General features: G+C 41.0%; 1 protein-coding gene across 1 annotated transcript in view; it reads left to right on the top strand.

Moving 5' to 3' along the window:
• kirrel1b (kirre like nephrin family adhesion molecule 1b) overlaps nt 1-27,444 on the top strand; it is a 67,981-nt gene that overhangs the window by 17,631 nt on the left and 22,906 nt on the right. The window contains exons 2-4 of the mRNA XM_073491644.1: nt 14,854-14,899; nt 21,272-21,421; nt 26,886-27,035. Of these exons, the coding sequence (XP_073347745.1) occupies nt 14,854-14,899; nt 21,272-21,421; nt 26,886-27,035 (346 nt within the window). The remainder of the gene's footprint in view (nt 1-14,853; nt 14,900-21,271; nt 21,422-26,885; nt 27,036-27,444) is intronic.

A 27,444-nucleotide genomic window follows, 5' to 3' on the forward strand; every position in this document is an offset into this window, starting at 1 on the left:
TTGTCCCTCGGCTCCACGTCTGGGAGCAAAGAGCCGCCTTTAAAAAGTGAGTCCTCCGGTTCAACTCCACAGAGATCGCTTTCATTTCCCTCCTCCCTGCAGCAGTCGGTCACAAAAACACGATTTTTCTCACTGATGATTTTAGAGTAAAAAACCAAATGAAAAATTCATCAAATTGGAAGAGAAGTCCAGGATTTTTTATTTTTTGAAGAGGTGGCATTGGGATTGAGTGTGTGCATGTGTGTATCAGTGTGTGTGTGTGTGTGTGTGTGTGTGCTTCTGTGTGCAACAAGAAATGGAACTGATGCATCTTTTCTGTGTCACTGCTAATGTCGCATGTCAGAAGAACCTCCAGGGGGCTGCCGTTGACACACACATGCACAAGCACACACACATCATTATACATATGGTGCACATGCACTTTACACACACACACACACTTTCACCTATACACACAAACACAGTTCACATAAATAGACACACACGCTTCACAATCCTAATGCACATACACACACACACACACACACATGCACTCACTCCATGTCATGTTCCTGCTCGCCATCATGGGAGTTCAAACTCTTCCACTCTGAACATTAAGAGAGGAATCAGTGCACATATCTGCTGTTGGAATAGAGTGGAGAAAATCAATTCTGCTTGTCATAACACACACCAACACACACAGAGAAAGTGTATGTATACGCGTGTGTGTATGTCAGTGTGAGTGTGTATGTCTGTGTGCTAATGCGGAGGAGCAGAGGTTGACCTCAGGCTACCGGCTAATTAAAACTGTTCCAGAGTAACGAGGGAGGGAGAGAAAACATAGAAAAAGAGGAGTAGATAGGAGAGAGATTGAAAATGGAGAGAGAAAGTGGGAAGGAGGGAGAAATGAGAGAAAAAGACTAGAAGGCAATGAGAGTGGGCGGGAGAAAGAGTTTTTCAGTTTTTCCTTATTTTAATTGAGGGTCTAAGGGCAGAGCCTGACTTATGCTGTACAACCCTCTGTGACAAACTTGTGATTTCGTGCTTTATAAATAAAACTGTGTCTACAAGCCAAAATGAATCATTTGTGCTAATGAATTAGCATTATATATTAAACATTGTTAAAACTTTACCAACAAGTTGAACGACAAAATACGTTGCTTGTCTACGCACCCAAGCTGCAGGATGATGCCACTTATCTTGTAGTGTCCAAACTATCAAAATGAATCTGTTTTATGATGTGACAGCAGGATGGTATGGTTGGGTTAGATTTAGGCATAAAATCTACTTGGTTATGTAAACAGAAAGATCATGTTTTTGGTTAAGATGATTACTTTGTTAAGATTAGAAGAGCTTCATAGTCATGGGAATGATAACAAACACTTTGCGGTCATGGTTTCTTACGTAAAACTCAACAACATTGACGGTTCTCTCCCGTGTTGAAGTCTAATGTTTTGCTGACCCATCCATTAACTCAAACCTCCCCCTACGCAGAGTGCAGCTCCATAACTACAACAGTTGACTTCCTCTTTTGTTCCTGTCATAATTACTCAACAGATCCTTATACCTAAGCGACTGAATACGTTGATTGCCAGTGACTTCCAAAGCAAATATATCAACTTTCCCAAACAACATGACTGTTGAAGTGTACCAGTTACAGGTGTACTGGACCTTTGTCATATGGTTGAAGTTTGGAAAGGTTTAGAAAAGATTGTGGTTTGGCTTAAAATTACTATGTTACTTATGTTACTTTAGTGACAAACGTACCTTCATTACGTACGTAATTTCAGTTATGTAATGTACATGAGGTAACTTAACTACATAAGTAAGTTAAAATAACTCACAGTTGACTTTTGCTTTCAAGCGGGACACGGACAGCTGTGAAAGTCCTTTGCTTTTTTGACTTGACGATTGCATCCCCGACCTCCCCTCATGCTGACCTTGTTGATCTTTATACTACTTCATCTGACTTCCTCCTTTGCTGCTGTAGAAATTACCACAGCCACTAGAGGTTGCTGCTACAAGACATATACATAGGGGTCATTTTTTTTGATGAGGTAATTACTATGGCCACTTGAGGGCTGTGTCACTTGCTGGAAGACATTCTCCAATTGTTCTTACCATTATGTTTAAAGGATACCAAAGACAACAACAGACAAAATTCAAAGTACTTTGTGGATGCACACAGACTCAGACAAACCCTTTAATTAATGCAGATTTTAAAATGTAATTGTCTTTCTTTTGCCACTATGACAACCTATCACTTTTATGGTAAGGCTTTATGCAAGATTTTTGAAGCAGGCTGCAGGGATTCGATCCCACTGGGTCACAAGAGCATCAGTGAGGTCATGTAATGATTTTCAGCGACTTTCAAGTTCATCCCAAAAGTGTTGGATGGGGTTAAGGTCAGGGTTCTGTGCAGGCCAGTCAAATTCTTCAACACCAAACTGGGAAACCATTTCTTTATGGAACTGGCTATGCACCATGCATCATCATTCTGAAACAGGAAAGAGCCTTTCGAAACTGTTGCCACAAAGTTGGGAGAATGCGATTGTGTAAAACATAATTACAGTCCTAACCAACTTTGACTTGGCCTTCACAGTGGTATAAAAAAGTAAACATATGAATACAAATATGTATTTTAGAAATACAAAAACACCAACTTGTAGGCTCCTGACACCTACCTAGCTCCATATAGGAGTTTTTGATAGAAAGAGCAAGAGAGAAATGGAGAGTGTGTGTTGGCAGGGAGACGGAGAGCCAGAGAGAGAGAATCGAGACCAAGAAAGAGGGAGAGGGAGGGAGAGAAAGAGCTGGAGTGAGGTCAGCAAATGTGTGAAAGTGTGAAAGTGTGAACAGACGGAGGCACATTGACCTGGATGTTTGGAGAGAATATGGGAGCTGAGAGAGAGAGGAAGGAGTTGTTTCATTCCACTTACTGAAGATCATTATTTTATTTATCATTTGTTCTCTTTATTTACTTCACACTGTGTGTTTTTTGTATATCAGACGTACTGCCTGTAAGGCTTTATTGAATTGAGCAGAATTTGATTGAGAGACGGGGAGGGGAGGGGGGCAGCACGCGAGAGAGAGAAGAAACACAGGACGTTCATGTTTTATTCACACAGCAAATATACAATCGATGTCTCTTTATATAATTCATGCTTCATTTTAAATATTTCACTGTCAACAAGCCAATTAGCCATTTAGAAGGCAGTGTGTGTGTGTGTGTGTGTGTTTGCAAGTTTTATCATGCTTCTATCCCTGCGTGCACTTGTTTGTGTAACTTTTTGCATATCCCCCCACCCCCTCAATCTGTGTGTGTGCAAGTGTGTGTGCACATGTGAATCACTGGTTGTGTGACTGTGTGTGTTTGAAACAAGCCGACCCTGCCAAACAGGCTGCTGGGTCTGGGCAAAGGAGAGAGCGTGTATTGAGGAAGAGGAGGAGGGTAAGAAGGAGTGGAGGAGAAAGAGGAGGAGGAGGAGGAGTGTGTGTGTGTGTCTGTGTGTGTGTGTGTGTGTGTGTGTGTGTGTGTGTGTGTGTGTGTGTGTGTGTCAGGGGTTGGGGGGTTCGTAGAAGGAGGAGGAAAGAGTGAAAAGCCTAGATTGAAGTTTGATCTGTTTGTTCTCTCCCCCCATGTCCCACTTACATGTCCCCATGGAGCCCAGAGAAGGAAGGCATGCTGGTGTGTGTGTGTGTTAATGTATGTGTGTGTCTGTGCACGTGAAACGCAGCGACACACAACCTCGGAGTGAAAAAAATGAGCCAAAACAGATCGAGATAAACAGATAAATAGACGGATCGAAATAGACAGACTGACAGCGAGACGGGGAAAGATAAGAGAGAGGAGACATGAGCTGGAGAGGGCACAGAGATGGAGAGATGAAGACAGTGGGAGACGAGTTTTAAAAAAATCATATACACTCGTACACGTACACACACACACACACAGCTGCAGCGGGGAGTGATTGACAGAGACCGACAGACAAGCCCACAGACTGAAAAAAGGATGAGCGGAAAGAGAGTGACAGAGGGAAAGGGAAAGACAGAGAGAGACGCAGTGATCCGCAGCCACATACAAATCGAAACAGACAGCAGAGAGACAAACAAAAAGACAGACAGACAGACGGACAGAGTGACAGTCACTAGCTGTATTTGTCTGTTTGTGTCCTCGGTTGCTCCGTTAAACACCTTGTGGCCAACTGGTTCGGTCACAAACATGGGTTTTAGCCCACAGTGCACCTCGACAGCAGTGAATCATGAGGAGAACCCGGTTCATGAGCGCTGTTATATTTGCTGTTCTGAACTCTCAGTGTTTGGTAATGTCGGTCTTTTGCAGGGAAATCATCTGCAGCACAGGAAAATGATGCATTTTCTGTTTGTTTGTTTTGAATAAATGGAAGAAGAACTGCTCAAGTAGCAGCCATCTCGGCCTAATGTTGCAGCCAAAACTGAAATACTTTGAGATGAAAAATACGGAAATGTCTCATTTCTGTTGGATGCTGGCACTAAGGGGACTCATGCTGACAACAATTTAGGGGTCGAACTTGTCAAAGTCTGCACTTTTAGACTGTTAATGTCCTGACAAGTTGACAAAGAGCCATCCCATGTCAAAGGCTACTACAAAGGAGTAATGGAGCCTTACTTTCTACAAAGTTGGAGGCTGCGACCATCATATCCTTTGCAATCCTTATAAGTAATTGCAGGCCCGTGACAATCCTCAATTCTTAAAACCTCCGTTAGGATAATGAACCATCACGAATTAGAAAACCCTTGAACAGGAAACAAAATGGGAAACATCAGGAAGAGCAAAATAGGAGGGGTCCCTCCTCCAGGATAGACAGACTGCTGTATGTGCAGAGGGGAAAGAAGCAGCAGCATTACAGTACGAGTTAAAAAACAGAATAACAGAAAGAAACAGAATAAAAGAACAAAGTGTTCTATTAATTAAATGTAAACCTACATTCCTATCAATAAGCGGGAGGGGGAGATAAGGTGACAACCCAGTATTTGTATAGTTTGGTTCATGTGGTCACCACACGATGTCCACTGTTTGTTCTTGTCTAGCATATTGCTGTTAAAGTTGGTAATCACAGGGCTTTACTGTTTTTCATTATGTGTTGGAGTGACACAGAATTTATCTCAGATATATAGGATACCACTTTGTCAGCAGTTTAAGGGCAACTTCTCAGTGATAAACATGAAAATGTTTGATATTAAGAGTTGAGAAGGAATGCTTGAATGCACCTTTTGGTCTCCGACCAACCTAATTGCCAGAATGAAAGTTTGCAGCATTCTTGAGCTGCTGTGAGGCTAGACTATCTCAGTATGAAGTGTACATTCAGCCTGAAAGACACACCTGTTGTTGGCTGCATCATTTATGGGGGGGATCCCTTGAATGAGGGTTTAAGCATTAGACTGTAACGATGGTAATTAAGAGGACAAATCTGAATTTCTTTATAGAAAGTTAATAGTCCCTGTGAAAAGTGCATGTTTTATAAGAAGATATTAAGGGTTAAAGAGAAATATTTTTGACAGCAGGTTTGATTGACGGGCTTATGACACCTTGTCCACATGTAAGCAGCATATCAGCAGCGCAGCAGCAGCAGGTTTGGTACTTCGTCGGTGCTGACACAATTGCTGTGCAGGAAAAGGTTGAAAATATGCTTCAGTTCACAGTTGCACGATTGAAGTGCATGTTGTTACACGGCAGGTGTGGACAGCTGTATGGATTGGATGGATTAAAACTGAACCTTACCTATTTCATCAGATACAGATCATGTGGATGCCTGAAAAGCGTGTAGACGGGGTGTTTTACCACTAAACCATGATGGTTGCTGCTTACTTGTTCCATCCCAGCTCCACCCGGGCTTCCCCGATGCTTACAGTTGGATTTTTCTGCCACCCCACACCTAGCAAGATTGTGGTGAGCACATCACCAGAAAATAGAACATCATCTACAGGAAATCTGTGCAGGAGTCTGAGCTCTGCCTTTCTGTCAGAGTGTCTTTGCTTTGAGAGGCTGCAGCTGTGCTTTTCCTCACTACTGCTGCTGAGCTGGAGAGAGAGAGTAAGAGAAAGAGAATTTCCATTTAGAGCAGTGATCCAACCTATTACCTTAATTCTGCCCTGGCAGCAAATTTCACTAAGATCACTCTTAAAAATGTTTTTTTCTCAAAGACAAACTTAATTCAGCCTAATTATCAGGGCAAAGAGAGCCCTGGTCCCCTGGAGACAAACATTTGGAGATCTGTAGTCCCCTGATAGAATCGTGATGCCTAGTCACTGTTCCGCAACACTGTTAGATTGACAGATGATCTCTGGGAAATGCAGCACAGTGATGGCACAGCGCCGAGCTTGGAGTACCTTGGATGTCACTACATTTACAGAAAACACACAAATGCTGAGGTTTTTCCATAGAAAAGATAGCCTATTCTAATTTGTCTCTTAACAATTTCGCTTCACAACGTAATCAAGGTAGATTATTGTTTAACTTTCTGCAATCTCAGAAACAATCATCTTTGTGGGGCAACGATGGATGTTTCAGTGGATATCCAGATAATTGATAATGGTTATACAGGCCAAGACCTCTTCTGTGCATTGGATCATTGTTTACAATATGGCAACTCATAAATACTAGCTACCTGATTTTTCCATCAAGATCTGTGTATAATTCCCTGAAAAAACACCCTTGCAATGTCAAAGACTCCTGAATCTATCCCTTTATCTGGATCCATGCCAAAAGTCAATGGGGTCTATTCTGGGTCGAGACCCATTCTCCATCCAAAATTCATGGAAATTTAGTAGTTTTAGTGTAATCCTGCTGACAAACCAACAAACCAACCAACCAACCAACGGACACAGGTGAAAACATAACCTCCTTGGTGGAGGTAATTAGCACTGAAAGGTTCAAACTGTCAACTGTTGCCTTAACACATTGCTCTTAAATTAATAATCAGGCAGGGAATACAGAGTTTCCCCTAAACTATTACTCCACATGCTAGCTCTAAAAACATACAGTGTGACAGAGTCCAAATTAGCACATACAGACCTGAAAGGCCTTTTTCATATTTTACAGTCTTTGCAATAGCAAGATCAGATCTTCAAAGTCTGTAGGAGCTGAGGTATCTTGCATTTACATCAGAGAAAAAAAAATTATGAATGTTGAATGCTGCTTGGCTGTGAAGTTCTGACAAAAAAGGGCCTCCAACGCACGGCTTTGGAAAGCTTTCACACAGTCTCAATGTAGCGCTATTATATTTGTGCATTAAGAAGAAGTAGGAACTACAAGAAATATGTCAGGCAGCTGCTGCGGGAAGGGAAGAGAAGGGAATTTAAAGTGAATTTTTGAAATGCAGGGGAAAAAATAGAATGCAAATTAGGTGTGTTTCCATCAGCCGCGTTGAAGAAAATAAATTGAATTTCCACACAGACTTTCAAGAACTGATTTCTATTTGGCAAGTTGTTATCTTGCTTTCGTGTCGGATAGTGTAAGTGATATTTCATGCTTTCATTTTCAAGATGGGAATCATGCAATGCACTTTGCATATTGTAAGGCACCACTACGCTGGAGCGTTATACTTGGTAGAGACAACGTGTACGTTTCTTTTTCTGCTGGTAAGTCACGGTTTACAACACAGAGCACCTCACAAAGAGTTTTGTAACCTGCAGACCTTTCTTTTTTACCTCCAGTGAGCATAAAACCGGAAATTTACATTCAGATTTTTTTGTTCTTGGATGGAAGCCCAGATCTTGTTCATGCTGCGTTACTGCACTGACTCCATGAAAATTCTCTCATTACCACTGTAACTTATTAACAATTAGATTAAACCGTATGAGCATTTCGTTAGCACGGCAGCAGCAGCTCAGATTTTTTTCCTTCAGCTCTCTTTTTTTCCCCGCCATCATTAAGATTAAAGTGGCCTCGTCCCTGTTTGCAGCAGAGCTTTTTTGTCCTCTTGTTCACAGGGCTACAGCGAGGTTATTTCTCTCTTCACCGTTTCACTCCACAGCAGAATCTCATCTCCTCTGCCTCAGTGGAGTTCACATCACCAATTCTTATTGAAGGGGAAATCGCACAGCCATTGCTGAGCGAGGTCGTTATTTGGATAATGACTAATCTGCTCCCAACTTAATTCCATTCCTCTGATCCGACGTCCAGGTTGGAGTCAGAGGATGTGGCTAATGATGTGGCTGCAGCGTTGTCTGGGAATGCAGAGACGACACACACACACACATACACATGCACACACATACACAGAGGATACTTGCAGACATTCGCTTGGAAGTCACTCACTTGCTCACGTACTGTAAGCACTTATATGTATGAGTTCTCTTTAGTGTCACGCATCGACACACACATTTGGTATTTTTTAAATTCCCCCTTAAAGAAACTTAGTAATAACCTTTTTTCCACATCATTCCATTATGTCATGAATTATCTCATTCTTATGCTTTAATGCTCACTTTTAGTGAAATATTTGAACAAGAGAGATTTTTTATGACTGCCCCTATACATCAAGTGGATAATACTGGAGGAGCGTTTTTAATATTTTCCGCATATTTTTGTGTTTAAAGAAGAGGTATGTCGTGTCTCCAGATACCTTCGGATTTGGACCAGATCTTTCAATAACGATAATGTGAGAACCAATTCTTGAAATGAGTTAACTTTAAAGCTCCACCAATCAATATTTTTAAATAATATATAAGGATCAAATGAATTAATCATTAATTAATCAAATGAAAGGGGTTTAAAGGGGGTTTAGTGAACTCACATATAATTTATACCAGCTCAATAACTCTGCTACAACTCTACATAACCCCCACTTCTAGCGTCAGCTCTGTTGTCAAGGTAGCAATAATGTGCAGTGTCTGGTTAGACTTTCAGTATTGCTGACAGAAAAGCTCATACTCTGGGTTAAAATAACGTTAACGTTAAAATAACTTTCAGTTACGTGACGTACATGTTAACTTACTAACATACAAATAAATCAATCTTGACTGTAGGTCACAAATGGGATGCAAACCCCGGCCTCTGGAGCAAAGTCCTCATCTTTCCAACAACCCTAACCGGCACTCGACTCTGACTTTTCTCGCTCTTCATACTGCACTAGAAGGGCCTCGAGGGGTGACGCTAGAGGTGAAGCTACCGCATCAAACTTCAAAGCATAGAGACAGTGACCAGGCTGCTGTATTTGACAAATGAGAACAGGCTGCTCTCTGAGCTCATAGTTTTTATTTTAGGACACATTAATGGTTTGGTTGAGTCTCACTAAACATGTTTCCAGCAGCAGTAATAGGCTGTTTTTAACAACATCAAAAAAGCACTGATAAACCCATTGTATGCTAACTGCTCAGCACTAAACAGCTGAAAAATGAAAGACAAAGTCAACGGCTAGCTGTTGAAGAAAGTGGAACATCAGGGAGCAAAAAACCAAAACATGCATTCATGTGAAAACCAGTTTAAAGAAACATGAATCATGGACTTCAGATAAATGCTAATGTTGTTCTCTGTCTACTAGATGTGTTAAAAAACATTCTTTGACAACAAAGGCAGAAAGCAACCATTATGGTTAGTTATTTATATATATACCTTGAGATAACTTTGTTTATAGTTGCATCATTTTCTCCAAGAATTTTGAATAAAAAAAAGGATTTAAAACTACCCAAGATTGATTTCTTTTTTATAGGTTTAAATTTCACTGCATGCCTTTAACACAGGCTCTTCGTCACTACTTATTTGAAAGGACCCTCGTTGACATAACCCTAACCATGACTTGAATCATCACAACTACATGCCGACTCCTCACAGCAACCTTAATCTAAACATAGTTTTAATCTCAACCCTGAAGCAGAGTCTCAACTCCCAAACAACCCTTTTACGAAGTCAGGACTCATCAGGCTGTCTAGAGGGGGCTGCCCACAAAGTCTCCGGTGGGTTCTCACAAAGATAGAAGTGCAAGAACACACACACACACACACACACACACACATACAGCATTCATCCATGCACTTGGTCTAATTTTTATCGAATGCAACATTCACAGCATTGACCTGCTCACTCATACGCACTCGCTCTCACATGCACCAGAAAACACACATACACACAAACATACCCCCCAATCCCTACTCCTTGCACACACACACACACACACATACACACACACACACACAATTGCCTTCTTCTTCTCACATGCTTTTTCACTCCGTGCTCATTTGATGATGTTAATGCTAGCAGACATGTACAGTGTGCTCTAACAGCGGAGGGAGGGGAGGGTGTGTATGTGAGTGTGTGTGTGTGTGTATTTGAGCCTGCGTGTGCAAGTGGGTATGTGCAAATGCGAGTGTGCGTACATGTGTGTGTACTTACCGCTCTTAAAAACCAATTAACAGCGCACAGCAGCAGCCGCCCCCCTCCTCCAAATGAAGAGGTGAATTAAACATCACCAAGACCAGATGGAAAGAAATCAGAGAGAGAAAGAGAGAGGTATGAATAATTGAAGACAGAGGGGATCATAAAATAGGGGGAAATAAAACTGAAATAAGAGATGAAATGAAATGTAAGAAAGCAGAAGTCAATTAGAGAGACTGAGAGAGAGCTGCAGGGAGAAGCAGATAGGAAGAGAGGGAGGGATTGCTGCAAGTGTGCGTGTGTGTGTTTTTGTGTGTTTGCAAGCATGTGCACACAGTGTTTGTGTGCGTCTCTCCTGCCTGGTTTCCGGAAAAGAGTCAACCAACACAACCCAGTTGTTTGAAGTCCACAGCGGCATAATCAGGTTGGTTGCAGTATAGTGATGATTAGAACATGTTCTCTCTCACGAAGCTGAACTTCAGGAGGACTAAGCGCCTTTCTGTACGAGTTTGTGTTTCTATATGTGAGTGTGTGACAATTAATAACTTGAGAAAAGCAATTTTTTTTGTGCGTACCGCTTACACGCAGATCACAAATGGTGGCAGTGACAACTTCACGAATGATTGGTCTCTCTGAATGGTCTCTTGCATGCACATGTGGCTCACAAGTATGGTGTTTGTTTGAGTAGTGACACATGTCAAAATTAAAGTGGGACCAGACAAAATGTCTACAGCCAACACACTGTGCAATCAACATATATATCATAATGATATGTCAAAGCAAAAAAAGAGTCTATTTCTACTTTTAATAGTGAAGAAATAATCTCACATGCTAAATCAAAGCTTTTATTACCATATTATCACTGTAATACAACATTTTGACCCTCTTACATACACACGATCTGATATCGCAGTGTTGGTTTTGTTCCTGGAATGTCATTGAAGCTGGCCGATCGCATTTTTGTAAAGTCAAAGCTTAGCGACTCAGGGAAAAAGACCAGAAAAATACGCTTGTGGGAGAATTCATCCTTTAAAACAGGTGTTTAACGTTGTGAAAGATTTTAACCCCAACCAAATTTTCCCAAACCTACCCAAGTTTTTTTGTTGCCCTTTTGTTTGCCCAACCAAACAGCAACAGAAAACTGAAAAAGAACGGAAAATAACAATAAGTGAACTTAGTGTAAAAATAATAGCCACCGAACACCAACAAGAGTTGCAAATCTATGACATGACAACAGTGTGATTGGTCAGTGATGGCCCCATAACATCAAACAGGACGAGGACATCACAAAGAAATACAGGATATTTAGATCTGGTTTAATTTTCACTTCACAACATGTCTTACTTTCATAGTGTTGACATCAGTCCCAAAAGTAATAATACCATTGTACACACTGAGTTGAACACGAAGGATGAACTGATCCATTATGTCAGATTGGTATCATTGCCAATTTAGACAAATACAGTTTCTACTACATTAATTTCATCATGAAATTTTGTATTTCCACTATCGCTGACATTTATTCCGTCATAAATTTGGTAAGAAGAGAGCACTGGCATTGTTGCAGCAAATACCCTGAGATGAGGTATCAGTCTCCCCTCTCCCCCCCATCCTACTTTAGTGTCATGTGGATGTTTTTTTTTCCATGGAAACACTTTTTTTTGCCTCCAAAATTAAGTGGTTTATACAATCAGGCTAAACTGTTTTGCTTGTTTATTATCTCTCTGATCATCTGATCACTGAGAGATGTTGCAGTGTTCCCAGATCTCAGCAGACACTTTGGAAATGACGGACAGAACTCTGAAAATACGACCCAAGCTGTAATAAACAAGAACAATCCTTCAATACTCTCCATACATCAATGGATTGTACTGTTTGTTCCTTTTTTTAATCTATACAGTATCTTTACTTTTAGTGAAGGAGACAGGTGCTGTGATCGCATGTGATCCTTACATTCATGTCCTAGCAGTGTCGTTAAATGTATATATTTACGTGTAAGTGTTTGAGTGTGTGATGAACAGTATGTGCGTCGAGGCAAAGTAATAATCCTGTGCTTGCATCCAGCTGTGCTGTTTTGAAGTGATTTTAGGGAGTGTAAATGAGTATATTTGTGTGTGAGTGAGTTTAGATTTGAGTGTATTCAACTCTGCAGGCATTTGTGTAAATTTGTGCAATAAGTGTGTATACTGTGTGTGTGTGTGTGTGTGTGTGTACTTGTGAATCATGCATGCAGTTGTCTTCGTGACTTTAAGCGGCGTCTGTGCGTATGAGAGTGTATGAGACTCTGTGTCTGCACTGTAGTAATTGCCCCTGGATGAGCTTGACTGTGTGTGTTTGGGTGTGAGTGTGATTTCCAATAACTGCTCGGGTTACTCACCATCTCCTCTGCGGTAGACGTCACGCTGCTCCTCTGTTCTGCTCCAAGTGTTTGTGAGGGGAAATAAAAACAGCGCTTGGTGGCAAAGGGGACACTGGGAAATCACTGCACTACTGTTTACAGCAAACACCGGGCGAGTGGGGACGCACCGTGACAAACTTATGATGTCTGTGTCTGTCCCTCTGTGTCTGTCTCACTGTCTGTCTGTCTGCTCGCGTGTTTGTCTCTGTCAGTTTCATGCTGTGTGCTCGGGGCGTTACATGAATGATATTTCCCAAAACATTCAAATAAACAAGGCAGCAGTAAACATGTCGTCCCACAGGAATGATGCGCTCGTCCCTCATGGCCAATCAGAAACAAACAGGTCGCTGTATTCTGACCTTTGTTTGTAAATGCTGGAGGGACACATGGCTTTGTAATGTGACACAGAACTCAGACTACTTTTATTTGTGTGTGTGTGTGTGTGTGTGTGTGTGTGTGTGTGTGTGTGTGTGTGTGTGTGTGTGTGTGTGTGTGTGTGTACTCTGCCATGTGTGATAAAATGCGTCTGGCCTCCCTATACTGTATAATCCAATGCAGACCTTAATGGACCATACGTGTATACCTAGAAGGAAGACAAATGCAGCAGAAACATTCAGAACACTAATTAATAAACAATCTAATAAGATGTAATGATGCATTAAACATTGTTGCATGCACATCCACTGCGTCTCCGATCCTGTATCTGTCTGTATGATTAATCTGTCTTTTCTCTGCCGTCATGATGACATGCTTTCATGCAACACTGTCATCTAAAACTAAGCATCAAGACCAAGAACAGCCCAGTGTTTAAAATAAAAGAGGCACAAAAACGTTTTGTGAGCACTGCGTACATGCAGATTCCAAACTGTGGCAGTCTCACATTTTACAAATGATCGTCACTCATAAATTGAGAGTCCAGAAAAGCTCTTTAATGCTCAGGCCTGGTCACAGGTATGGTACTTATTTTAATTCTGGAAAATCTAAGATAATTGAGGGGAGGCCAACATTTATAATGATGTCAACATAAATGATACAAAATATTAAAAGATAGAAATAAAACCACTAATTAAACAAATATATGAATACAGTTCATAAAAATCAGTTAAAACTGGTACAAGCAGAAACTGATGGTTTATAATCATGGATTTAAATTCACCAAATGGTTTTAAAGTGTTAATTTTTAGGGTGCTTTGTAAAGTGTTTCAGGTAGTCAGGGCAAAGAAACTAAAAGCAGATCTTCCAAGTTCAGTAAACGTCAAGGGACTTGCAATGAAATCAGTCATTAGACTGCAGACCAGAGGACCAATGAATTATTAAAGGGGCCACTAACCTTTAAAATAATGCACTGGGACGACCTTTGGAGATCATTTTGTCTTGGGCACAGGCACGACTAACAGTGGCCCTGAGGGTAACTTCCCAGTAAGGAACATTTGGATAAACAAATGCAAATGCCTATCATGTCTCACAAAGAAGACCACCCAAATTTTGGTACAAGGTACAATGATAAGTGCTTTAAGCGTCATTAATAATAAACTTAAACGATAAATAGAGGAAATTATCTCATGCTGCAAATTTGCTGAAAGGGGCCCCAAGATGATTGGTGTGAGTTGTCAATCCATGACTTTGAAGGCACAAAACATTTTACAATCAATCACGTTGACAATCATTCATCATTATTGAAGTAAATGGTAGAAAAACTGCATTCAGTTTACAAAAGAATCTCCTGAAGCCTGGTTCAAATATTTTTTCAAGGCAATTTTGTGATTGGTTGCGGGACCCCTTTGCATCTGCCCTCCAACGCAGTCCTCCCAGTCCTATGAACGGGTGCACAGCATTTAAAACATGGTGCTGTTGTCTGTGTGAATGTGGGCTAATTCTGTGTCTGGCCTACTGCAGTTTCCAATTTGAACATTTTGACATTTAGTATTATAACAACTAAATGATGAAAGCTGAAAACATTTTACTCAATTGTCATGGTTGATAATGCTATTAAAGCAACAAAATCCTGACGCTTTGGGTTGGCAGCTTGTTGGACCCAAAGCGTCATGTATTTAATGACCCTGGGATGAGACTCAACCGTCGACTTATCTTTCTCCAGGAAGTTATATTTTGTTGCTTCTAGTTCAAAGAGCTTCTTTTGACCTCTTGTGCAGTGACATGGAACCTGAGCCAGTAATTACTCAGAAAAATGTCTCCTCAACAAAAACATTTCCCTCTTTGAGAGTAGTGTCAAAAGTTTTTTGCAGGGCTGAGGATTTGTACAAGAATGATTTTAATGAACCTTCCCATTTACTTCAAAGTTTGAGTCGAATAGTAAGGCAGGAAATGTCACAAAAGTGGAACTCAGCTACTACAGAGGAGCCTTTATTCCTTTCTATCAGTCTTTCTGTCTCTTCATCCTAGCTTTCTCTTCTCTCTTATATTTTTCTGTGGTTCTCTCTTTCTCTCCCCTCTCCCTCTCTCCCTCCCTCCCTCCCTCCCTCCCTCCCTCCCTCTCACACACACTCAAACACACTCAAACACACACACTTTTTCACTCTTTTCTCCCTCTCATGCAAACACCTTTTCTTTTTTACTCTCCTTTCCACACTTTGCCCTTTGCTGCCTTTTCAGAAATGGCAAATATATGCACACGGCATACATAACACAACAATGACAGATATGTATGCAGGCATGCGTGTAAACATGGACAATACTTGCAGACACACACACACTTAGACACAGTGTGCTCCCTCCTGCCTGAGAGTGGTGTGCGGTAGTTGAAATGGGAGCGAGCTGTAGCCCAGAGGCAGAGCTTGGACATGAATACATGGAGAGGGGTCAGCGTGGCAGTTTTTGGGGGCGGGGGTTAGGAGGATGAAGGCTTCAGGGTGTGGAGGACTGCAGTTTAGGGTTACAAACCTCACAAACTGTCCTCTCATTTCCACATATTAAGATTTGCTCGCAGGAGATCGTTTTTGACCTCTGGCGGCCTATCGGAAGTCTTCAGCTCAACAGTGGGTGCATTCTTCAATGAATACTGCGACTGTGACAAGAAGTCCAGAAATTTAAATATCTACAGTCTTATTTTATGTTTCTAAGTTCTCTACTTTTCTTAATCACCTGAATTCCAACAAGTATAATTCAAGAGAGGTATGGTTTGAGTGATTTTTATCAAAAAATATTCCTAGAATAGATTTTTTTCCCTTTCTTTCTGATTCTTAAACCAATCAAAAGCTTTCGATTTGCTCGGAAAATATGAAGCTACCTGTTAAGACTCACTTCTGTCAATCACTGCAAAGACAAGTGACACACAAGAGGGCATCAACATTGCCAGAATCGTAAGGGGGGGGGGGGGTCCGAGTGGTGTACAAATTGAAGGACTGGGAGTCAGACTCCAGTCTGGGGTTTGCATCCAGACCAGCTTTAGGCAACAAATGCACTTTGGTTAAGGTTAGAGAAAGTTTGTGGCTTTGGATAAATGTTAGTTAAAGTGGTGTACCTAAAGCTTCAGTACTTGACAATTTGAGCCTCAAAAATCAACTTTTAACCAAGTGCTGTGAGTGCCTGGGCATATCATAAAAACATGAAATAATGGTGTAGTCACAATCGCAAGGCTGGATATTATGACAGAAAACAAAGGGTCAACATTTTACTGATACGTTCAGTCTCAACATTTTTGTTGTCCTGCCTGATATGTTGATTAATGTGGATGTACGATAAGTAGTTTTCCAGCTTGAATTATATTTATATAATCAGAGAAGGGTGTCAGTTCTAATAATTATTCTGAGATGATAAGTCTGCATGTATTATATGGGACTGAAAGTTCAGTCAGAATCGATTTTAAGTGTTTTTATGACATATGTCACCTGTTTGCCCAACAATGACAAAATATCAGTTTTTGATGTATTCTTGATGGTATTTCAGAGTTTGTAACTTACTGGAAAGCACAAAAATGTTGATGACTCATCCTGAACATGTACTAATTTTGCATCCACAGAAACTCCTTCTCAAATTTTATGACGCTGCCAGAGTGGAGTGTTGGTGAGGGCAGAACGCTATGTTTTGTCATTTGGTTTTGTCTGTCTGGAGAGTCCGTTGTGAGCTACCTTGATCAAATGATGCAACACCGTGAAATGCAGCTGGTGCGTGATGCCCATTAGCATTTTGAAGACAGATCCAAATGATGCCGTTTTTGAAGTCTGATCAGGTATTTAGACGTATGACTTTACTTTAACCGTCACTCCACTGTTAAATATTTGCTCGTCACCCAGGATTTAACCTGCACTTGTTTGAGATCCTGCTACAGCTCATCTATTCCAAGAGGCAGTTTTTTTCCACTCACTCTTACTACTTAAAAATTTCATAACACAGTGCAACGTGTTTATTTTAGACCTAAATGTTAAGTGTATAAATGGCTTGTTAGATAGTACTTGAAAAGATGTTTAATAAAACTCAGTCTGATGGGAAAAAAAAAGAGGACACTGTGAACAAAAGATATTAAAGACATTAAGGATAATATGCTTGGACACTGAGGCTGTTATTGTGAAGCTCAGTCTATTGTACCACTGGGTCATTATGCAATGAGAGCAGAGAGAGAGAGAGGAAGAGAAGATATACCTAACATCATCCCTCAGGGTAATGATGCAGGGCGGCAAGGATGAAGGGAAGGAAAGAAAGGAGGAGGTGGAGGAGGAGGAGGAAGAAGGAGGCTGGGAAAAGAGATTCAGACAGAAATGCGGAGACAGAAAAAGACAGAAGACAGTGTGGGAAGAAGTGAGGATGATAGAAGAACAGGAAGAAAGAAATGTTGGAAGATATGGACAGTGACTGAGATTGAAAGGGAAGAAGAGGGATGCTAGAGAGGCGGAGAAACATATAGATGTTGGTGAAAGACAGAAAAAGTAAGAAAGAGGATGAGAAAATGAGGATTGAGGAGTAAGAAAGAAAACAAAGGCAATGGCGGGATATACAAAGTTAGGTATAAAGGGACACAGAGAAGCAGGAGAGATGGATAGATGGATAGATGGGTAAACCTGGAAAGAGAAAGAGAAAAAGGAGTGATGAAAGAGAAGGAAAGAAGGAAAGAGGAGAGAAGACGTGAGCACATGGGAGAGGAGATAGACAGGGAATTTTAAAGTGGAGGGGGGCAGAAGAGATAGAGGAAGTGTGTGTGTGTGTGTGTGTGTGTGTGTGTGTGTGTGTGTGTGTGTGTGTGTTGAGGGGGGAGGAGGAGGAGGAGGAGGAGGAGGAGGGTGGGTATCCCGTAGGGTTAATTACATCTCTGTTCTCTGTCAGTGCGGCTCTCTCCTCCGCGATCTGAGTCCCTGCTGCAGGCTGACAGGCCACACAGACGCACACACACACACACACACACACACACACACACACACACACACACACACACACACACACACACGCACACAGACATGCACACTAATATATACCCACACGCTCATAAACACAGATAAATACACACTCATCAATGCACATTCATATCACGACACACAAACAGAAATGTTCTCTGTCTCCTCCTTTTTGTCTTCCTGTCACTATTTCTCTTCTCTCTCTCTCTCTCTCTCTCTCTCTCTCTCTCACACACACACACACACACACACACACACACACACACACACACACTCTATAACACGCTGCAGTCTGTCCCAGGAGAACATGCGTTGTTCTGTTCAGAGTTATACACGAAGAAGAGGGCCCTACTTGTAATAGCTGTTAATTTTGCATAAATCATGCATAACATGACCCACATGTAAATCACTCATGTCAGCAGGATATCACATCCCAGTAGCTTCTTCTTCTTCTTCTTCTTCTTCTTCTTCTTCTTCTTCTTCTTCTTCTTCTTCTTCTTCTGCTTCTTCTTCTTCTTGACAGGAAACAGTCTGTATTTCCACTGTTTTGTCTCAGCTCCTCTGTTTGTCCTGACTCCTACAGATGAAAGAGAAAGACGCACAGTCTGTTCCTGTCAGGTTTTAGGAAATAATGAATGTATATTTGGCACCTTCATCAGGGGTGTCTAATGTATTATTAATAACTTTATTACATTCTTCATAAGTAATAGTGTGTAAGTAGAGGATCTGCCTGTCATGACTTGTCTGCCATTGATTAGATCGGCCTATTTTATCTAACTTTTGTGTCTAGTTGGAGATAAAGTAAGACATTGAAAATATGTAGTGTATCTGCATTGGATTCTGGTATATTGGGGCTTTTTTTTTTTAAGTTGTAGAGTTTCTATGATCAACTGGGGGCCTGTGGGCCGAATGCAGCCCTTTAACAACCTAGTTTTAATGATTTTGATCATTTTGTTAGTAGGTTTATTAGCCCATTTATTAGTTAGGTCTGTTGCTAAGCACACAAATATACTTATTTCATAAAAAAGTTGTAACTAAGCTGTTCAAGCAGGGGGAGTTTATGGTAGTCAAGGGGTTGAATAGGCCTGCAGTAGAAAGAGACTGGTCCTCGCTCTGCTCTTCAAACAACAACAGACTGATAAGAAGCAGTTGCCCTTTGATTTGGTGACACACACAAAAAAGTAAGAATATTTTAAAAGTTAGGTTACACAATGATTCACAGGTACAGATGGAAGAATATAGGTACAGACAAAAGGGAAACAACAAACTAAAAAACAAACAATATATACAGATAAATGACTAAATCGATAATGACGAAGTATGAATGTGAAAAACCCTGAAAAAGAATTAAAGCAAGCAAGAGCATCAGTGAAGTGTCTCAGAGATACAGGTCTTGAGATTAGATTTAAAACACTTGAGTATACTCTTCCAGTTGCTTCTTTTGTCCAACCAACAGTCCCAAACCAAAAGACTTTTTATCGACGATCATAAATCACACAGAAATGCAGCAAATCCTCACATTTACAAAGCTGGAACCAGGAAATGTTTAATATTTCTGCTTTAAAAAGGACGGAAAGGATTGATCAATTATCAAAATAGCTGGCCAATAATTTCCTTTTCAATGGATCGAATAATTGACTATTTGTTGTAGCTCTAGAGATGATATTTCGACCACAAATCATCCACTTTATCTTTGGGTACAACCAAACAACACTAATAAAGTGTTCTGAGGCAGATTTTCTCTTTTAACTTCAAACGGAGAGCCCAGCTATCAGCTCCCAGTCACAGCAGTTGTCTTCTTGATTTGGCATTCAAAAGGAAAGTTGATGAAACATCAAAGTGCTTCCTGTGAAGTCTAAAGATTCCTGTTTTCATTAAAGGAGCCTTCTGCACAAATAACATGACAGGTCGTGTAATCCTCCTAACAAATCAGCAAATCTCCCTGTTGTTTGCACCTTTGTGGTTGAATCCCACCGAGACGTGTCCCTCAGAGCCACGGCCGACTTTATTAACCAGTTTTGCCTTAATTAGCTAATAGGATTGTTTTAACCATGATCCAAGAACAGAATAGCCCACGGGAAGACAAACACCAACTCTGTGGAAGTGTGTATGTGTGTGTATCCTCAGCTGTGTGACTCAATGTGAGTGAATGACTCAGTGAGGTGTGTGTATGTGTTTGTGTGTGCACAGATTGGGTGTGATTCAATGTTGCGTGTGCGCGAGTGCTTCTGTTTGTGAACGAGTCAGTGTGTTTGTGCGTGTGCGTGTGTCATCTAAGGCTCCACAGTCTCCTTCCCTGCCTTAATTAACGCGCCTTCTTGCAAGACTTTCTCGGGAATATGAAACAATTTTACCTGATGATGCAAACAGCTGAAAACGGCGCCGGGTTAGTGCCTCGCCTCCTCACCTGACACTTTCTCTTTATGCGAGAGCGTTAATGTATGCGGGCGCTACACTTGTAGTTTTTATATCCGTGTATTTTAGTGGCGCTGCAATAGCCAAAAGGCTTATTTTGCTGGAGGAAATGTGTGTGTGTAAGCAAAATCCTTTGTACTGTGTGATGAAAAAGAGCAGGCTGTATCACAGCTTGGCAATGATGTTCTTGCTACACAAGTGCACTTACACATCCATGCAGGCACACACACACACGCTTTCACTCACACATACCCACGCAGAGACACACATAAGCCTCAGTGAAGTCCAGGGAAAACTTGAAAAGGGGGCAAGTAAGAGACGAAACAGAAGCAGAGGGCACAGAAGAATGACAAATATGCAAATCCGAGCAACTGAGCTCAAGGTCCAGTTAAAAAGAGAAATGATTAGAATGATTCTCTAAAATAAAATCTGCCAATTCTCCGGTGTCCCTCCATTCGGCCAATGCATATGCGCACAAATGCATTCAGTTCTATTCAAAGCCCAACTGTCCCGTAAGAGAAATTTGACTCACAGACACGGTTTATATTAAAACACACTCACAATAAAAACACATAATAAAAAAGGACAATAAAAACAGCCTATACACAATAAAGGCACATCACAAATCACCCCAACAGCCACCGTATGGACAAGTAGAAGTCGATAAGACCGAAGAGGGACTGTGTAGTTCGATACAGTGCAATAAAAGATGGCAGCTCATGGCCAGGTCACAATGAAAGGAACTTAAAATTGATTTCCCTCTCTGTCCCTCTGTTGCAGTCTGGTGCATTCGCTTCTCCCAGGAGCCCGCGGACCAGTCGGTGGTGCTGGGAGAACGGGTGGTGTTGTCCTGCGTGGTCTTCAACTACAGCGGCATCGTCCAGTGGACCAAGGATGGCCTGGCCCTCGGCATCGGAGAGGGACTCCGAGGTGAGGGAGGGGGAAAGAAATCCTGTCATGGGAGAGAAGGGAAAAAAAACCTTGCAGCTTCACCAAGCTGCAGGGATCAAAGTGGAGTGAAGAAGGGGGAATAACTCAGCTACGGTTTCGGTTCAGTTTTGACTGTAAGAACCCTGACAAAAGCTATTATGCCTGAAAAGTGTAGGGGCTTTTTAACATTAAGGGAATGAACACTGAACAGAGAGGGAGAGAGTGAAGAGCCAAGAGGCGTGTGAGTGACAATCTGGGCAAAAATGAGTCCTGTATATCATGCTGAATTAGAGAAAATCCCTCACAACGCTGACAAAAGCAGACGCACATTCGCATTTACATTCTAAGCTGACACGCACATCCAGAATGACTTAGTGTGAGTGCAACAGTAGAATACACTTCATTTCAGAGATAGGAAAGCATCACATGCAACCAAAAGTGAGGAGAGTCAGAGGGTCAAAGCCACAACAGACATTTTTTCTGTATTTGGGAAACTCAAAGTGCAAAAAGAAGAGAAGGAAAAAAGGCAAAAATGTCCCTCTCCACTGACCTCCAACCCATTTGGCAAAAATATTCAAACAAGCTTTTGACCGCTGTGACTTACTGACTGCTGCTATTGAAATCTTATGACAGCTGATGCTGATAGCTCTTACTCTTTGCCAATGATACATTTTGGCAAAATATTTCAGTAATGAAAATGATTATAGACGATAACAGACTTTCATTGGTTGAACGATCAAAAAGTCCCTGAAACAGAATTGAGAAAACTCCACTGAAGGATGATTATACAGTTTATTAAGCTGTTGTGTTTTACATCTGTAAGAAGAAGTAGTGGTGGAGGAAGTACTCAGATATTTTATTTATATTTAACTTATGTATATGTTGCAATAATAGCATGTCAAAATACTTAATACAAGTAAAAGTCCTGTATTCAAACTTTTACTCTTGTAAAAATAAGGTCAAATATCAGTATTAGCATCAAAATATACTCATACTACCAAAAAGAATGCAGAATATCCAATTTCAGAATAATGTTATACTGCATTAAATAATTGGATAGAATTTATCGAAGCATTAATGTGTACAGTACAACACTTTAATGTTGCAGCTAGTAAAGCAGCTGACAGCTTTTAATGGATTCATACACTATTGGCTAGTTAAAGATAACCTTTCTGCATTAAAATGTCTAAAAACCACTCAATCTTTGTTATATGTATTGTTGAGTTGTATGACATTAAATTTTTCAACAATGTTCAAACCTAGAAATTTGTACTTTTACTCAGGTACAGTAACATTGCATTTATTCCATGGTGCACTTCCTGTCGCAAAAGAGTTTTAATTCATTACCTCGTCCATAAACATTTCTGCCTGGCTCGTTTGTTGTTTTTAATCTTTTATCCATCAGTGGCATCTGGTATCTTTGATTATGAGCAGGATTGCTGTGGGTTTTCTGCTCTGCGTTTACTTGCGCCTAACGATCAAACTGTGAGAAGGACTCTGACATCTTGGTTCTTATTTTGAATCTGTGACACAACAAATGGCATGCAGAATAATTTGTTTTTCTTCTATTAATTCCAAACATATGACAACTAATTCATATTTTCCGCAAAAAAGACGATCCTTTCATCACCTGCATGAAACCATATTCTAAACTATTTCCACAGAGTGTACAAAAAATGCACCTATCCATAAATCGTATATACGTCAGATATTTTCTTTCATGAACAATCTAATAATGTACTTAGCAGAAAGCACATTAGCACTCATATGCTTTGTGCCCTTTCAGCTCTAAACCATAAAGCACATTTCTCATCACACTGTAAATTAATCCACAGAGAGCTACACAGACAAACATATCACATACACAGCCACCCACACACACATTCAGCCCGCCCCCACACAAAACACAGACACATGCACACAAGTGATAAGCTGACATGTGATGTGAATCTTGTGTTCAACTCAATTAAATTCACAGGTTCAGTAAAGGTCAGCATGTCTCTGTCTCCCTTCCTTCTTTTTACTTCTTGCTCCTCCGTCTTTCAAACTACAGCTCCATCATCACTTGCTTCATGCGTTTCACAGATCCCCCTCCATTGTTTATCATTTTTCTTCCTCTCCTCTCCTCGCTCTCCCTCTCATCCCTTCCTCCTCCCTCTCTCTTTCCGTCGGTAATGCTCTCTTTGTCCTTGTAGCCTTTTGCGAGCGTGGTCCCGGCGACAAACACACCGGCGTTTGATAAACATGTTGTCCTCTTTGTCTCTTTTTGTCTGCTTTACAGCCATCAATCATCACCTTCTGTCCATTATTTATCCTTAAGTTGTCGGTGCTGCCGCTTCTCCCTTCATCCCTGACAGACTGTCTCTCAATCTTTTGCTTCTCCTGTTTATGCTGTGAACATGAAGCCGGTTCCTCTGTGTATAGAGGAGAGCAGGTTTTTAATATTTTCACCGACAAATAATATTAATTTGTTTCGATCTAACGAGGTGTTGTTGGTGCATGAAATATGACATATAAGAGGCTGTTGTTCTGTGCCCTGTATGATTTTATACAGCTGTTGATGACAGTGTGGGAGTGCAGATTGTGCTGTAAATTTATACCTGCAGTTTGCACACCCACACACACGCAGTAGATGTGTGTTCATTCACCGTCTAAAACTGTTTCTTCGACAATGTGCATCTAAATATAATGTGCATAAAATAGAAAGAAAGCCGTTTAAATGTGTGATTAATGTACGGTAACATGTACATATACATATGTGTATCATGTTTACAAATACTTAAAGCACACACGCTCATCTACTCACTACCAGCAGGCATCAGTGGTGGTAGTTTATTGTTCGTCTTCAACCTCCTCCTCCTCCTCTTCCTTCTTCTCCTTCTCCCTCTCCCCGGGGTGCTTTCACCTCTGTGGTTGCTATGCTGCGAGGTGCTGGAGTGGATGATGTAATCTCCACTAATACTTTTGTCCCCCCCCACCCATCCATCCTCCCACCTTCCTCCTCTCCGCACCCCAACTGCCTGCCTTTGCCATCTGAATCCATGATGTCATGTTAGGATTGGGCACGGAGGATCAATGAGTGCCCCCTAGTGGGACGTCACGCTCAATTATGTCTTTGTCTGAGAGGCGAGGGTTCAAACAGAGAGAGTAGGGGGTGTTGTAATTGGAACGGTGCTGCCTGTAGTTGTGCAGTTTGTGTTTCATACAGGAACTGATGTGACGATAGTGTATATGTGCCAATGTTTGATCAGTGTTTGTCGAAAAACCCCTGAGCTGTTTATCTCTGACTGTATTGCTGCGTGCGTATTTATACTGTGTGTGTGTGTGTGTGTGTGCTCCTGCATTCATTACCTTTCTCTGTGTTGTTTGTGTAAAGGACATACTATCATCTCCAGACGCTCTGGTTATTCCGACAAGGTCTTCAAAACTTCTGAAATAAATGCTATTATTGCTAAACACTATCTGTGTGTTAAGATAAAAAGCTTTGACATTTCCACATAAATTCGAGTCCCATTTGCTGCTCTCGGTCTCTGATTGATGTAATTGTGATTCAGCTTTTATCCATTTTCGTAAGGGCTTTTGCATTTGCTTTATCTTGTAAACATGTTAGGTGTCAACAGAGGACAGAAACATAGCCACTGACGCTGAATAAAAGAAGCCGGCGAGAAGATGTATGATTGTTTCCAAAGGTTCCCCTTTGCTTTAAAGTTTTTGTTTTCCATATGCAGCCTGAGGAATTACATTTTAAAGGGTTAGTTCAACAAGTTACTGAAAAAAATGGGTTTATGAGTTTGTATTCACCCAGATAGTTTGGCTCTATTTATGCTACAACCCTAATACAATGGAGTAGACCCCCACTGATACTGGATTGTTGTGGCCAGTACCGATATTAGGGAGTAAAGAAATTATGATATGTTGATATATTGTTCCATATAGTTATATACACTGAACATTCACATAAACACACATTTTCTGCAATGTTCCATCACATGTGGTTATCTAACACTTGTAACTAAGATATTTAGGCTGGATATTTTAGTTTCACAATAAACCTGTCCAAAATGACATCAGTGTACTGAAACAGGAAATTTAATTGTTACTCATTACCAAAAGCAACTTTTTCTGCATTATGTTCTGTCAAAAGAAAAAAGTTTCATATTGTGACCATCTGACATCATATACACCGATACTGATATATCTGTGAAAGGCTAACCAATATATAGGTCAGGCTCTACAATGGAGATGAATGGAATTTTGTTTGTGCAAAACAAAACAAAATAAAAATAAAAAGCAACATCAGTCTCCAGAAAAAGTGTCTCTGTTAATCTGGGTATTCCACAGGAAAGACAGTTTTCATAGAGACTACATTCTATCAAAATGCCAGTGCTGCAGCTGTATTCCCCCTCTGCCTGAAGCGCTCTGTTTAAGCTCCTGTCTCTTTAAGGTTGCCCCTCCTGAATACCCAGTCTGCTCTGATTGGTCAGCTCACACATGCCTGACCCAGCACCCCTAGCGACAACAGAGCAGCTGTGATAAATCAATATCTCAAGTGCCAAACTAGCTGCTAGGCAATCAAATGTGTGACGTGGTGACATGGTGTGATGTCATGAAGTCATGGAATTAAAGGCGGGACTACTGACGAGGCGTTTCAGGACAAGTGTTATCTGTGGAGAGAGGAGCTTCTGTTGGTGTGGACTTTGATCTTTTTAACTTCCAAGATCTTCAACATGCATACAAAATCCTAAGAGCATAATAGGTCTGCTTTAAGTTTTAGTTTTGGCCGCCCAAGGGAAAAAGTTTGGTCACCCCTGATGCAGGTGAACCACCCCGTTATATAAACTACATTTCTTTTCAAATTCTATTATCTGTACTTCACCAGCCTAAACTTTTTTGACTGGAGTTGAACATTTCTGACAGCTAAAATTTACTGTCAGTAAAACTCCCCACAGATTTTAAGACATCCCTCAAAACAAAAAACTATCAGCATGGGTGACAATGCCAGCTCTAAAATGTGAACCTGGAGCAATCATTCCCCTGTGGATTTAAATTTTTATCTAGTTTTCTTTCAAGTAGATAGAAATAAAGTGTTTTGTTCCAAAATCTGAAATACCCACCTGGATGCATCACTCATTGTTTCTAAAATAAAGATGATATTATCCTGAGACACAGATCAGTTGTGAAAGCAGTGCCATTATGATGACTCATGACTGTAATAGCGGTGTGTAATGTGCCTCTTCCTTCATGACCTTCTGTTTTAAAATGCTTTCTGGCATGTTTTCCAAGTGACTATTTTTAAATTACATTCAAGAAGTTCTTTTTCCAAACACGTCAGGCTTTTCTGACCTGCAAAATAGCATGCATGACTTGTAGTTGAGCTAGAATGAAACTTCAACAAGTGCATGAATCAGAGAGTGCGTTGTCTCTCCAACTATTTAACTGTGAGCCTGGTGTGTGTCTCCTGCAGCCTGGCCCAGGTATCGTGTGCTGCGGTCTCTGGACATCGGCCAGTACAACCTAGAGATCTCCAATGCTGAGCTGTCCGATGACTCCCTGTACGAGTGTCAGGCCACAGAGGCCGCCCTTCGCTCCAGGAGGGCCAAACTCAATGTACTCAGTAAGTGAACTCTCTGCACATACATTTACTCTGGTTTTCTTTGAACCACCATACATGTAGTCTGAGAAGAGGACCTTTTCATTCCAAGATGCCAGAGATGATTATCAAATGTAAGAATGCCAAGGTGATACTCCTTGTGAAGAGCGAGTTTCACACCAGGAGATACTTTACTGATGAGCCAACCCAGTTGCAAGATGTTGCAAGTTTACATTTCTTTGGGTTCAATTTTTATTTTATGTTGAGACAATTCTGTGTTTATGGTCTGGATGGGTTTAGCCACAGACACCACTTAGTTAGGGTTACGATAAGGTCATGTTTTGGCATAAAATACCTGGTTTTGTCGCTACAAAGCAGGCTAGACATGCCGCAGCCGTTAAAAAACACTCAATATTTGTGCCACAAAGCATAG

This window comes from Pagrus major, chromosome 21, assembly GCF_040436345.1.
Source record: "Pagrus major chromosome 21, Pma_NU_1.0".
Lineage (NCBI taxonomy): Eukaryota > Metazoa > Chordata > Actinopteri > Spariformes > Sparidae > Pagrus > Pagrus major.